At 33.7% G+C, this 13,663-nt stretch overlaps 4 protein-coding genes across 4 annotated transcripts; all 4 read left to right on the forward strand.

Moving 5' to 3' along the window:
• Positions 1 to 100: 100 nt before the first annotated feature.
• LOC149512130 (uncharacterized) lies at positions 101 to 1,620 on the forward strand. The gene is made up of 4 exons (XM_089752156.1): positions 101 to 170; positions 235 to 327; positions 566 to 584; positions 1,269 to 1,620. The coding sequence occupies exons 1-4, from the start codon at positions 136 to 138 to the stop codon at positions 1,440 to 1,442; spliced, it is 321 nt and encodes a 106-aa protein (XP_089608282.1). The 5' UTR covers positions 101 to 135; the 3' UTR covers positions 1,443 to 1,620.
• Positions 1,621 to 3,113: 1,493 nt separating this feature from the next.
• On the forward strand, positions 3,114 to 4,525 carry LOC111314187 (uncharacterized). Its single transcript, XM_022915310.2, has one exon. The coding sequence runs from the start codon at positions 3,809 to 3,811 to the stop codon at positions 4,235 to 4,237; it is 429 nt and encodes a 142-aa protein (XP_022771045.2). The 5' UTR covers positions 3,114 to 3,808; the 3' UTR covers positions 4,238 to 4,525.
• Positions 4,526 to 7,240: 2,715 nt separating this feature from the next.
• Positions 7,241 to 8,836, forward strand: LOC111314189 (peroxidase 56-like). The gene is made up of 4 exons (XM_022915313.2): positions 7,241 to 7,453; positions 7,549 to 7,740; positions 7,824 to 7,989; positions 8,416 to 8,836. Exons 1-4 carry the CDS (start codon positions 7,241 to 7,243, stop codon positions 8,817 to 8,819), a joined length of 975 nt encoding a protein of 324 aa, XP_022771048.2. The 3' UTR covers positions 8,820 to 8,836.
• An 866-nt stretch (positions 8,837 to 9,702) lies between these two features.
• Positions 9,703 to 13,009, forward strand: LOC111314192 (NPL4-like protein B). The gene is made up of 2 exons (XM_089752595.1): positions 9,703 to 10,869; positions 12,345 to 13,009. The coding sequence occupies exons 1-2, from the start codon at positions 9,886 to 9,888 to the stop codon at positions 12,597 to 12,599; spliced, it is 1,239 nt and encodes a 412-aa protein (XP_089608721.1). The 5' UTR covers positions 9,703 to 9,885; the 3' UTR covers positions 12,600 to 13,009.
• The last annotated feature ends 654 nt before the right edge of the window (positions 13,010 to 13,663 follow it).

Below are 13,663 nucleotides of genomic sequence, written 5' to 3' on the forward strand. Positions count from 1 at the left end.
CCCTGAAATTAGTCTTTACATATTTTACTTGTAGTTGTGAAATATGTAAGATATTTGAATTTTGAACTTAACTTCCAGTATGCAAATCTTTGCTTTCAGTGGTTTGGTTCAAGATGTTGGAGATATATTAACTTGATGGTTCCCATCCAATACTCCGTTGAAATGTGGAGGTATTTCTCATGCTCTGCTCTTTCAATTGAGTATTCTCCTGCCTGAGTACATCTGCTGTCGCAGGATAACCAAGGACCCAACATCTCAGGTAATGCTTGTTGCTTGTATGTTGAGTGTTCTTTGTCCTGGGATCAAGAAGCATTACCAACAATTAAGGTACCATCTATGTCATTTATGAGAATCATCATCATGACATCACTTGGATTAAAATCGGAATTACTGTAGTGTAGGGCTTGGATCTTGCTAATTTCTGACTATCTTTCACAAGCCTCGTTCAGTTTGTGCAGAACTATTTCTGACATGATGAACTTTTTCCGCCATTTTATATATCCTTTGATTTTATACTTGCTTATTTGTATTAGTTCATAACTGCATGAGAATTGGTCTTTTTCAGGGGCATTGCGTGGTTAGAGGTATACTGAATTGTAGTATTGCTGGTTGCTGCCAATATCAAGTTGATATAAAGAACTAATTATTGAGGGTAGACTATTTTGCTGGTAAATATTTTAAAACGTCATACCTGGAAAAATCATAGAAGGCTGAACAACTGGAAGATGAGTCTTGCTGTGTGTCTGGGATTCATTTTATTTATTTTGCTTTCTCACCATTTACATTAGCAAATTATGCGTCCACCTGATATTATTAGTGTATTTGAAAGGTTGAATTGGAGCTTCGCGGGTGATGTATTTCAGCATTGTATTGCATTTCTTTTCAGAAGCATCAAGCATATCATCAAATGATGTTATTGATCTGGTATTGTTGAAAGTAGGAAAGCATCAAGCATATCTGGTTGCAAATGCCCATATTCTTATCCAAAACCTTGAATACGCAATGAGACTAGGATGCTATGTATCGTGACCATCATTTATTTTGTTGAGATTATGCTGCAAGTTCTACGAAGTTGGAATTGCATGTTTTACGGTGACCTAAAGATAAAATGCTTTACTCAATCTGAGCACCTGTCACCCACTAAACTATCCCTGCTACTAAAATTTGAAGCAATCTTTTCCTTAACTTTTAGCTCCAAGTAGTTTATACCGCCCTAATTGATATTCAAGTTTCATTTATTCACTGATGAGGACATTTTAATCTGACAGGAAAGTTTGGACTATGTTGAAGCGTCCTGCCCCCATTTCTTGACAACAGGTGCTGTTTTGTTCATTTCAGTTCATTCCATAGGCGTCTCTCTTCTCTGTCATGCCATTTGTCAAAATATTCCTGTGGGTGTTTGGCGCATCCCCACTGCTTTATTCTTCTTGTTTTTCCTGTAAATAAGACTGTATATAGGTAGACAAAGCAAAGAAACGCATTTGTTTTGTTTAGATTGAACTACATATGCTCACTTAACATCTAGAAGAAAGCCTAGTATTCATATTTGAGTATGATTGTTGTAAATCTGTTGGCTGCCTACTTTTGGCCGTCCTTTCCAATTTTTCCACTTCTCTTTTTTTTTACGAGTGACGTGAATGAATGTTGTTTGTGTAGTGGGTCATAATCTGGTCACCATCAGTATCAACCTTATCCACAATGCTTCCTCATGATTCTTTTCTCTTCTGCCATTCCACGTTTCCCATTCTTGATTTGTGGCGAGTTTTGAGTGCTTTCCAGCAGGTGATAGATTTGAACCTACAATTCTATGCCAAACTCGACTGTTCAGCCTCGTTTCTTCTTTCTTTTATCACTACTTTTTTATACAATATCAATTATGATTTACACCAATGAAATTTACAAACTCATTTATTTGATACTTACTATCTAAATGTCAAATTTTGAAGCAGAACAAGTCTTTTGCTTTCTGGTTGAAACCGTCAATAAACCTGTTGTACTTGCTCAGTAAGATCAGATGAATCTATCGTTTTGAATTTGACGTGTTTAAACATGAATAAAAATTTGATTTTTTATGTTTAAAATCAAATCAAATTATTTGTTGTTCTCGAAGTGGTTTACAAATGTTTTTTTTAATATATATTGAAAGATTAAAATTTCGAATTTAATTTTTGAATGAAAAAATGCATTAGCTATTAAAAAAAAGTTCGAATGCTACAAAATACTATAATTAATCAAATATACAATGCATATATAACTTAGAATGCTTCTTAAGTAGTAAGTTGATACGTAACTTCCTCATTCATTAGACAAGAACTCTTTGCTTAAGTTGGTTGATTTGAAACACTCAATATCATCGTCTTCCATTTGAACTAGTCCTCATACAAGAAATGGAATTTAAAAAAGGATAGACAAGTTTCACTTACGGAATAAATAAATAAATATTTTATGAATAATTAAAATGGTTATAAATCAAGAATGAAAGAAATTCGTAATTAAACTTTATTAATAAGTAAAAAGAGCATAAATGAAATATAAAAAATATATAATTTAATTCAATTAATTTTTGTAATTATTTTTAAAATATGATATTTATTAAATCTAAATTTTAGATCTTAATTTTTTTTTCTTTTGTTATGTCATGACTTTCTTTAAAAATAAACAAACAAAGCAAAAAAAAAAGAAAAAGACTTGCTCTGCCAGAAAATGAAAACAATCAAATACCTTCCGATTGTTGTACACGTGGAGCAAACCAAAAAACTGCCATAAACATAGTATCTTCCATGTAATTTTGCAGTATACATTTGGTGCACGTTATTTAGAAAACACCCCCTGTGCCACAACGAAAAAGTCATACCTTGTACATTTCGGTAACCTTTTTTTCAGCTTAGCCGCACAAGTAATTTTCCTTTCTTAGATTATTATATATTAATTCTTACAACAACTACTATTCGCTCAATCATTTTCAGAAATGGGTTGTCGCTATTTACTGTAATCCACGTTTCAAACGTTAACAAAATTGTGAGATGACTATTGACTAGTAATAAACACTTTACAAGTCTTCTTTGTTTGAATAGTTCTTTGATTTTTTATCATCCAGAAACTGAAAATTTTAGTTGAAAATAACCCAAAATATCACTCAATTGTCGCAGTATATGTATCTTACAACAATAATTTCAAACTCACATTTGTTGAATTGTGTTCCAAACATGATTCAAAGCACTGTCTTTTTCTTTGGATTATTTATTCTATCAACCTGATATTTCATATGTAGTGGAAAATTTTGGGTGCTTGTTTACGACTATAATAAAATCACGGGAGAGGAATAGGTAAAAATGAAATGAGCCTATGATCTCATCTACTTTGAAAAGTCCAAGACAGGAACACGTAAAATCCGTGCGTCGACACTTGCTTCTGGAAGTGTTTTTTTGTTTTTTTCCAGAATGGTGGGTCTGAACTGTGATCCATCCATTTCAACATTGAGTATTCCTTCTAGAAAAAAAAAGGCAGATGTCACTTCCATTTTAATACAAATATCTTTTCTTCTCCATTGCATAAAATATAACTTTTAAGTCAGCAGCCATCCTGCTAATATTGATATCCAATAGAAAATCCCTGTGTCAAACACGGCAGCAGCAGCAGCAGCAGCCCACCTCTCTTTTTCTTTTCATGTCCTTTTATAGACAACTTCCTTGATATTATTTGAATTGTTACGATTAGCTATATAAAAATTTCTGCTGTGTTGGAAAGACTTAAAAACAAAGTTTGTACTTTTTGTTTGTGTTGTTCGATCTAGTGTTGGCAATTAGATATGGACATTAAAAGTAAAGTTTTTGATGTCTCTTCGTTCTTGCTCTTCGAGGCAACCGGTGATTCAGAAGCTGGTTTTTTTGATCCTGCCATGTCTGTTGTCAACCATGCTGAAGAAGATGATAATGATGATGCTGAGTCATGCAGCTGTGATACTACATCTGATTTTCTTCCTGGGGTTAGAGAGCTTGATAGCTTAGAAAACAAATTAGCAAATGTTGGTGATGATGATCATCATGAAGATGAGAAGGATGGGGAGGTGGTGGAGCAAGAGGAGGTTCATTTGTATAAAAAGTGCAGGGATGATCAGCGTATTAATGGAGTAGTGGCAAAAGAAAAGAAATTATCAGCTGTTTCTGTTGATTCAACCAAAACCATGAATGAGATGGAAAAGAACAGGCTATTTTGGGAAGCCTGCCTGGCATCTTAAAATCTGGATTTTCTTCCTTTCTTTTTTGTTCTTGTTTTTCTAACTACCCAAATGACTTCTCCAGTCCTCTTTAGTTTTTATGTATCTCATTCATTCTGCTCCATGTTCTTCAGTTTTCTCCCTGTTTTTTTTTTTTTTTTTTTTTTTTTTTTTTTTTTTTTTTTTTTTCTGGGTATTCTTCCATTGTTTATTCAATTGTTTGAATATACTGTCAATTGTACATAGAAAACATGGTTTTGTAACCTGAAGAAATTAATATACAAATGAAAATCAATCTTGCTTCTGTAATTATATCAGTATCCTCTTAACAATCTTTGGGGCTTCTTTCTTTCTCCAGGACTTATAAGATTATAGATTGTGCTTGAGGATTTTCATGCAATTAATCCCTTTAATTTCTAGTCCAGACTGCAATGGAGAGAAGAGACACCCATTAATAAGCAGAAGCCAAGCCAGCCAATGAATTTCTCTGTAAAGAGCAGCCACGAATGCTTTCAAATCAAGAATGTAGCAAAAAAATACAGTAATTTTGAGCTCAATAGCCATAGTTTTTTACAGTATTTGGATATTTGGATATACGCTTCAGATTTGCAAGGAATCTTCTGATTCCAACTGTCCTTTGCGTGAGTAAAGTTAATACAATATGATGGGACTTGTAACTTGAAGCTCGGATTTGAGTTATTCTTATAAATAATAAAAAAAAAAAACTTGTGAATATATTTTTGTAGTGAAGAATTTATTACTAATATAAGTAGCAGCCATTAGAATGCCTTTCACATAGTAATATTTTAGATGTCGGCCATGAAATCAAACAATTTCAACCAAAGCCAACAGAAGCAACAGTGATTGCAAAGAGAGCAACCAAAACAGGATTGGGTGAAGGTCATTTTGGTCATTGTACTGGGGTGAGCTAGGTGAGAAGGGCCGGCCGGCAAAGATTTCTTATTTGTGGACCTATGGTCTGCTGAAAACCCAAAAACAAAAGTAAAAATTTAAGCTCGTGTTTCGGATTATTTCTTGTTTTCATACACGCAGTATTTAAAATCATTGAACTTCAAAAGTATATATACTTTTGAGTCAACCCAACAGTGGCCCAACTCTATGTAATGGGGTGGAGAAATTTGGCATGGATCCCACCAAAGTTGGTAGTCAGCTCAATCAACCAAGGCTTTGAAATTTTCTAACACCAAGTACAATTTGATGAGCCCGAATTTTGGGTATCTAATTGAGCTCGTTGATTTTATTTTGGGCTTGGACAGATGGACTTGAATTCCTGACTTACGAACATTTCAGACGGTGACTTGAAAAAGCATTAATTAGTGGTGTGAAGGCAACGCAACAAAAAGATTGTTTTTTTCCCTGAACATGTGTTTTTCCTGCTTAAACCACAAGCAATCGTGTGTTATAGTAAATGTTTTGTCGTATTTTATTGTATTAAAAATCTGTCAATGCATCTAATCTTGCCACTTGATTTATTTCTAAAGAACAAAAATAATTCTACTACTTGATTAGATTCATTCCATCCAGTCAAACGAGGCACCGTAATTATTATTATATTACAATTACAACTGGGATGTAAGAAACAACTACGAAAGCTGCATTATTTTATAATTAGCATTGGATTATGGGACGAGTTTGGTTTTGATTCATGTAATTTTTATTATACTTTAAATTATTTTTCTTCCTGTTAAATTTAAAGATCAGACTATTAATGAATGTGATAATTTTTCTAAATTTTTTTCCTCTTTATATATATCTGAATGTATTTATGTATATCTCAATTTCGAACACCTACATGTTTGAATCAACTTATAGAATTGCTATTCCCTTTTTCTTTGGAAGTCAATCTTAATTGTTTATAATTACGCAAAGAATAAATATATCAAGCATGCCAGTCTTAAATGCAAGCAACATGGTAGTTAATAATAATTATTATATTTTGTTGATGATAGCACGATGAAGTTGATTAAGAAAAAACCTTGGGAAGCCAAAAAGAAAATATTTGTGCGAGCATGTCGAGAGGCGACTTCTGCCTAGTTAAAAAATGATAAAATTTATTTGAAAATTTATAAGTGAGGTTTTTTGGTTTTATTTTTTTAATTAAAAATGAATAAATGAAAATTTTAAATTGATAGATTAATAAAATTTAATGTGAAAATAAATAATATGTAAAAAAGTTAAAATATTATTTATAATTTAAATTTGACTAATATTTATTTAATGATAAAAATTTTATCAATATTTTTATTAAAAATATTTATTTAATAAATATATCAAAATTTATTAAATTTATCTCAAAATTTTTATGTTTAATTTATGTAAAAGACATTTTAATCTATTAATTTTTATTTTTATTTACTCATTGATAATAAAAAGTTTCACAAATTTCATTTATAAAAATTTCATATAATTCTTTTTCTAAAAGAGTAATCATGCTTTGATCTGAATTCTGGATTAGTATATATGTAACGTTGACTTCTGCTATTTTAAGCTTGTAATGCTAATTCGTACTGAGAAAAAAAATTCTACTTCTATTTTAAGCAATGGTTTTAATTTCATCCAGGTTATAAAATACCACCATTATTGTATTATCAATCTCAACGATATCAAACGAGACCTTAGCTGCAAACTCAGGCATAATGTGAAGGATTCTTTAATCATTAGAGATTAAAAAGACCTCCCTGCCACTTACAAATATATTAATCTGGGGGAGGCCAAAGTAGCCATTTAATTTTACAATAGTTGTCTCACATTAGATGTTTGACTTTGACTATACATTTTGGATTGAAAAATCAGAACATGGATAAAATAGTTTAAGAGACATAAAAATATAGTAACTCAGAGATAGATGGAAGATACATTGCTTAACTGGATTTTGGAAGAAGTCTCTTTAAAATATACATTGCTTAACCGGAAAAATGCCGAAACACAAGTATAAAAGGCAGAGCTGGTTGTGCCTATTGCATTGCCAGATTCACTTGAATTACATCTTCTTCTAAAGATATCATGATGAAGAGTCACATTCTCCTGTTGCTTTGTGTTGTAGTTTTTGGAGTTCTTGGGACCTGCCATGGAGGTGTGCTTAGGAAGAATTATTACAAGGCTAGCTGTCCTGATGCAGAGGAGATAATCAAGAACGCTACCGAGAAACATGTAGCTAAGAATCTCGACCTGCCAGCAAAGTTCCTGAGAATGCATTTTCATGATTGCTTTGTCAGGGTAAGGCTTCTAAATATTGTGTAGTAGCACATTTGGTTATTAATGGTGCATATGTTAATCTCAATGCCTACACGTTATTGGAAATTAATTTTCAGGGTTGTGAAGCTTCAATTTTGTTGAACTCGACAAGTAACAACACTGCCGAAAAGCAGGCAGTTCCGAACCTAAGCCTGTCGGGTTTCGATGTCATTGAAGATATAAAAGCAGAAGTGGAGAAGGAATGTCCAGGAGTAGTATCTTGTGCTGATGTTCTGGCCTTGGCTGCCAGGGATTCAGTTTCATATAAAGTAAGTTAAGCAAAAACCTTAAAAAGAAGTGATTTTTCGACAGATGAAAGCATATAACTAGTGCACTGAATATTAACTTGCAGTTCAAAAAACCATTGTGGGAAGTTCTTACCGGTAGAAGAGATGGCACAGTGTCACGAATTTCTGAGGCATTGGCTAATCTTCCTTCCCCTTTTTTCAACTTCACCAGTCTCGTTCGGAACTTTGCTATCAAAGGCCTCAATGTGCAAGACCTGGTGGTTTTATCAGGTACATTATCCAATGAATTTTTAAGATATATAAGATGGAAAGAAGACAGAATCAATAGTTCTTTTGAACAACAAGAGAAACAAATATCACTGAACAGAACATTTGGGTGACCATAAAAACAGTCTCAGTTTCCTCAAAAGCCCTTTTGCGATCATGTCTAGAAAATTCTTTTTCTATAAAAATAAAGGTTTAAATTTATGTTCGAATCATATTTTCTCATATGTAAAAGAAAGAATGAAGGCTGCATGCAAAAAGTCAAGATTATTAAATTAAAGAACTTGTCAACTTCTTTAATAAGAAAACAAAACTAGAAGAAGCAGATCATCCAAGTCGAGCAAGAGTGTGCAATTCTGAGCATTTTAATAAAAATTTTGAATGGACTATAATTGCCGAAGTACTTACAGAAAATCATTGGAAAAAATGCAGGTGGGCATACGATTGGAAGAGGCCACTGCAATACCTTCAGCCCCAGGCTATACAATTTTACTGGAAGAGGAGGTCAAGATCCTTCGTTGAACGCAACCTATGCTGCTTTCTTGAAGACCAAATGCCGAAGCCTTAGTGACAACACAACCACCGTGGAAATGGATCCTGGTAGCTCTCTAAAGTTTGATAATCACTATTTTGTTATCCTCAAGCAACATATGGGCCTCTTCGAATCCGATGCCGCCCTTCTGACAAACAATCACGCCGTCAAAACTGTCAACGATATGCTTGACTCATCGAAATTCTTCAAAGACTTTGCAGTGGCAATGAAGAAGATGGGAGCCATTGGAGTTCTCACAGGGACTGAAGGGGAGATTAGGAAGAAATGTTATGTTGTTAATTAATCCGTCAGTCACTTTGTTTCTGCAATTTAATTGTTTTCTGTCATTGTAATGTACTAGAAATTATCAAATCTACTAATAATAAAGTTTTTTAAATTTACAAGTGGAGTTAATATGAATATATATATATTTTAATGTATATTTAAAAAAAATAAAAAATATATATATCATCATCTTAATCTCATTCCTAGAGTTAAAAAATTTTACTAAATATCAAATAATTTTTTAATGTATTAAGGTTTTTAAACAAGCCACTCTTTAAATAAAATTCTAATGCTTAAGCATTACCATTAAAAGTCCACCATTTCTTTCTTAAATCTTGCATATGTTCTATTTGGCTTTTTTTTTTTTTTTTTTATACCAGTATTATTTCTAATGTGCAAGTAACAAACTCTAAATTCTAACTTTTGCTTTTATTAAAAATTGATGAATAATAATTCAAATTTTATTTAAAATTAATTCATATATTTATTTTTAAAAAATAATATCCAATAAATATTAATAAGTGGTTGATTTAATTAATTAAATTTATTTTTTTGGATTAAAAAATTTTGGATTTGAATCTTATTGATGATTATTTATTGATCCTGAAAGATTGAATAATTTATTTATTTTTAAATTTATTCTTAAAAAAAAATTTAATAAATTTAAAATTTTATAAAAAAAAAATTTAATAAATTTAAAATTTTATTCTTAAAAAAAAATTAATAAATTTGAATCACGGGGCTAAATTCTCATCTAGTTTTAAGTTAGGATACCAACTTTTGCTTGTATCGTGTTACTCAAGTCCCAAAACTGCTTAAGAAAATTCTGGACTGTTTACAAATAAAAAACGGTGACGTTTTGGGTATAAGAAAAGCCAATCTTATAGTATACAAGCGATCACCAAAAAGGAACTCTCATCAGAATCCCAACTCTTTCACTGCAAGCTCTTGTCGTCTCCAACAGTCACTTTCCCTTCTCCATTATAAAGAAAATAGCCAAAACCATAATTCTTTTTTAGCTCATATCTCAGCTGAAACTCGTTTAACTCTTTTAGCCTTCAAAACGCTACCGTCTCGATTCCAAGATGATGATCAGAATCCGCAGTCGAGACGGCCTTGAACGGATCCAAGTCGATGGCCCTCACATATCAATCTCCCAATTAAAAACCCTAATTGAATCCCAACTCCAAATCTCCATCCAGAACCAAACCCTTTCCACTGATAAAAATCTTCTTTTAGTTAAAACCCCCGCCGACCTCATCCGCTTCACCGACATGGCCGACCCTTGCACCCTACTCTCCGCCTTAAACCTCTCTCACGGCTCCATTATTTATCTTTACTATCACGGCGAACGCACCGTCCGCGGCGGCCCTGCCGTGTCTCCCGCCGGATCATTCGGCCGTAAAATGACCATGGACGATCTCATCGCTAAACAAACCCGGATCACCCGCCAGGAATCCCCTCACTGCGACTCTGTTTCCTTTGACCGCGATTGCGCATACGCTTTCCAACGATACGTGAATGAAACGCTGGCGTTTGCTATCAAACGCGGCGGGTTCATGTACGGCACCATCTCGGAAGAAGGTAGAGTGGAAGTTGATTTCATTTACGAGCCACCTCAACAAGGATTGGAAGACGATTTGATCCTTTTAAGGAATCCCGAAGAAGAGAAGTTGGTTGATGCCATTGCGGCAGGGTTAGGGATTAAGAGAGTAGGGTTTATTTTTACCCAGACGATAATGCAAGGCAAAAAGGACTATAATTTTTCGAACAGGGAGGTTCTACAGGTGGCAGAGCTTCACGCCGAGAGCGGGCTGAAGGAATGGGTAACTGTTGTGGTGAAGCTGGAAGCCAATGAAGATGGGGCTGCGGATGTACATTTTGAGGCTTTTCAAATGAGTGATATGTGTGTTGAGTTATTTAAGGAAGGGTGGTTTGTGACAGAGTTTGTAGAGGATGATGATCCAAAGCTTTCAAAGATGAAGAAAGATGTTGTCGTTGGTGGAAAGGATGTTAAGGAGGTTGATAATGATTTCTTCTTGGTGGTTGTAAAGATTTTCGACCATCAGGTGCGGAATTTTTTTTTCATTATCTGATTTAATCAATTAATGTTGTAGAAATAGTTGCTTTTTATAGTTAATAATTGCGGTTGTTTTCATTTTCTGTTGTTGTTTCTAATTAACCTTTTAACCTACAAGGTGTGAGTGTTGCATGTGAAGTTTACATAATTCACGGTGCTAGTTTACACCTCTAGTTTAGACCAGTGTCACTATAATTTTAGCCGTTGAATTGCTTGAGAGGAGGCATGCAAAATGTTATCAACTAGCATTTGTGGCACACATAGTTTTGTATGTGAAGAAGAAAGTAACATATAAAGCTAATGGAAGGCCACATTTAGGTTAATAACAGTTCGCAAGAGAGTTCATTGTTAAATAGTCCCGGAATGGAAGGTGGAGTTGCAAATGTGCAGCCATCATGGAGAAGTTTCTTTGGAGTTGTTTACTGTGTCTTTCGTTTCTTGAATTGCTTACCATGTCCAGAAGATAGATTGATATTTATATATATGATGGTTATAGCTTAAGAGGACGCTTTTGTCAAACCAAGAAAGAAGCAAATAGGGATGCCAAATAAAGGTCTTCCCTTAAAATTATAGATGGTTTACTGACCTACAGCAAAGGAAAATGATTGCAGCTCCTGCTGTTGGTACACCATGATATTTAGGTTGGATTACATGATAGACGCAATAAAGAAACCATGTATTTGATTAATCAATTACTATAGCCAGCATTTTTACTATTCAAGTGAGGTCCAGGTTAGAAATTCTGGTGTCAGTCTAAGTTTGGTGGAAAATTGGAAGTTGCCTTTGGCTTCAGTCACGGGTAGTATTTATGTAAGTATAACCGATACATCTAGTTTCTTTTGTGATATATGCTATAAATAGCCTCTATAGTTCTAGAGTCTGTATCCAATGAATTCAACTCCTAGTAGCAGTGCATTTGTTGGACGAAATCTTAACTTGGTTTGATACCAATTGATTACTTGGTTCATGATAACTTTATGGATTGCCTGGAACTATACCTAGCAATGAAGGTATGGCCCTCCAAATTTAAGGAAACTCCACTATGTGCAACACTCATACTAAGGCTCCAAAAAACACCATCCAATGTCAATTTCTGCCGGCAGAGTTGTCATGTGCCTTAAAGTTATCATCTGCATTTGCTGCTAGTCTTTCATTGCAAACAAGAGTGGTTCTAATGTATTTATTTCTTAGGTTGGACAGGTTAAATGCCGGCGATATATCTCCATTAGATTGATGCTCACCACCCCTTAACTATTTTTCTTTTTCTTTTTGTTAAGAAAGAGGAAGGGTCCATTAGATTGATGCTCACCATCACTTGACGATTTTTATTTTTCTTTTTGTGAAGAAAGAGAAAGTGGGGGGGGGGGGGGAGATTTTTAATTATGCACATGCAATTTTGATATGCTGCAGATTCACCTTCCTCTATTACTTTGGAACTCATTTTTATAGTTGCTTTTAACGCAGGGACCTCTTTCCTCAACATTTCCCATTGAGAACCGAAACAACCATGTGACAATGGGGACACTGAAGAGTCATCTAGATAGAACAAAGAGTCTTCCATTTGTGAAGAGAATTTCGGATTTTCATTTGCTGCTGTTTCTGGCCATGTCTCATGGCCTTGGTTCAGACGTACCTGCACTTGCCGAGTGTGTTAACACACAGACAGCCGTGCCAGAAGGTTATCAGCTCCTAATTGAGTCCATGGCCAACACATCTTGATGTTACTTACATGCTTCTATGTTTATCGAATGTAGTGTATATTTATGATTATTACAAATTACTTTATGCCATTGTTTACTAGGCTATTAGCAATTGCAGTTGATTTATGATTAAAACCCTAAGTCCCTTGGTACAGAGGAGCCTTTTCATCGACAGATTCAAGTTAAAAAGAATTGGACAGTTTCCCGACAGTTTCAACATTGTGCTTTAGATTCAAAGCTGAAAAGTGATCCACTGGTTAGATTTTTTTCTTTTATCCGAAAGTGACTCGAGTCAGATTGATGACTCTTCATTTTAGGTTTGAGTGTCCCTGATACATAGAAATTATGATGTGAAATATCTGTCATTGCGGAGCTTGGTGTGTCTATGGAAGGCGAATCCTGCTATGTTCCAATACATTTTTGGTTGAATCGGTTTATATTACTAAAAAAATTTGTTCTTTCCAAACGTTTTCAAGTAATCATTTACATTGAAAGAAATCTGTAATATCAATATATAAAGTTGTTACTGATACAGATTTTTTTCATTATTTATATCTTTTGTAATAAGCTTACATAATAATAATTTTTTTGGCCCAAATAAGCTTTACTTGTTAGAAGTTGACGCGGTTATTATATTATTAAGATACAAAACAAGATCATTATGTTATTATTCATTTAAATGTTTTTAATTATACAAAAAAAGTAACATTAGTAGATAAATTAAAAAGGATGAAAATCGAAATGTAAAATGTGATATAATAGGTTTCGTGCAGTCGGTCATTTTATTATTTATTAAAAAATAAAATAATTAAAAACAATGAACATAAATCCAAATTAACCCTCACCGTTACTATAGCATTTAATTCTATCTTGTTGATTTATTTTATTTTATTTTATTTTATTTTAAAAATAGTAGAGTTAGTGTAGCGCCTTAGCGGCGACTTGATCAAGTGTATCCGTTACCACTTACCATACTACGAGTCCTTGACGTTCTCACACTAAATTACCCTCGCCTCCAATCACTAAGATCTCACGGCCCTTAGAACTTAACAAAATCGTTTGGCGGGAGATTTCATTTTCTCC

The sequence above is a fragment of the Durio zibethinus genome, chromosome 23, assembly GCF_047325235.1.
Source record: "Durio zibethinus cultivar Kanyao isolate XHJ-2024 chromosome 23, ASM4732523v1, whole genome shotgun sequence".
NCBI classification, from domain to species: Eukaryota; Viridiplantae; Streptophyta; class Magnoliopsida; order Malvales; family Malvaceae; genus Durio; species Durio zibethinus.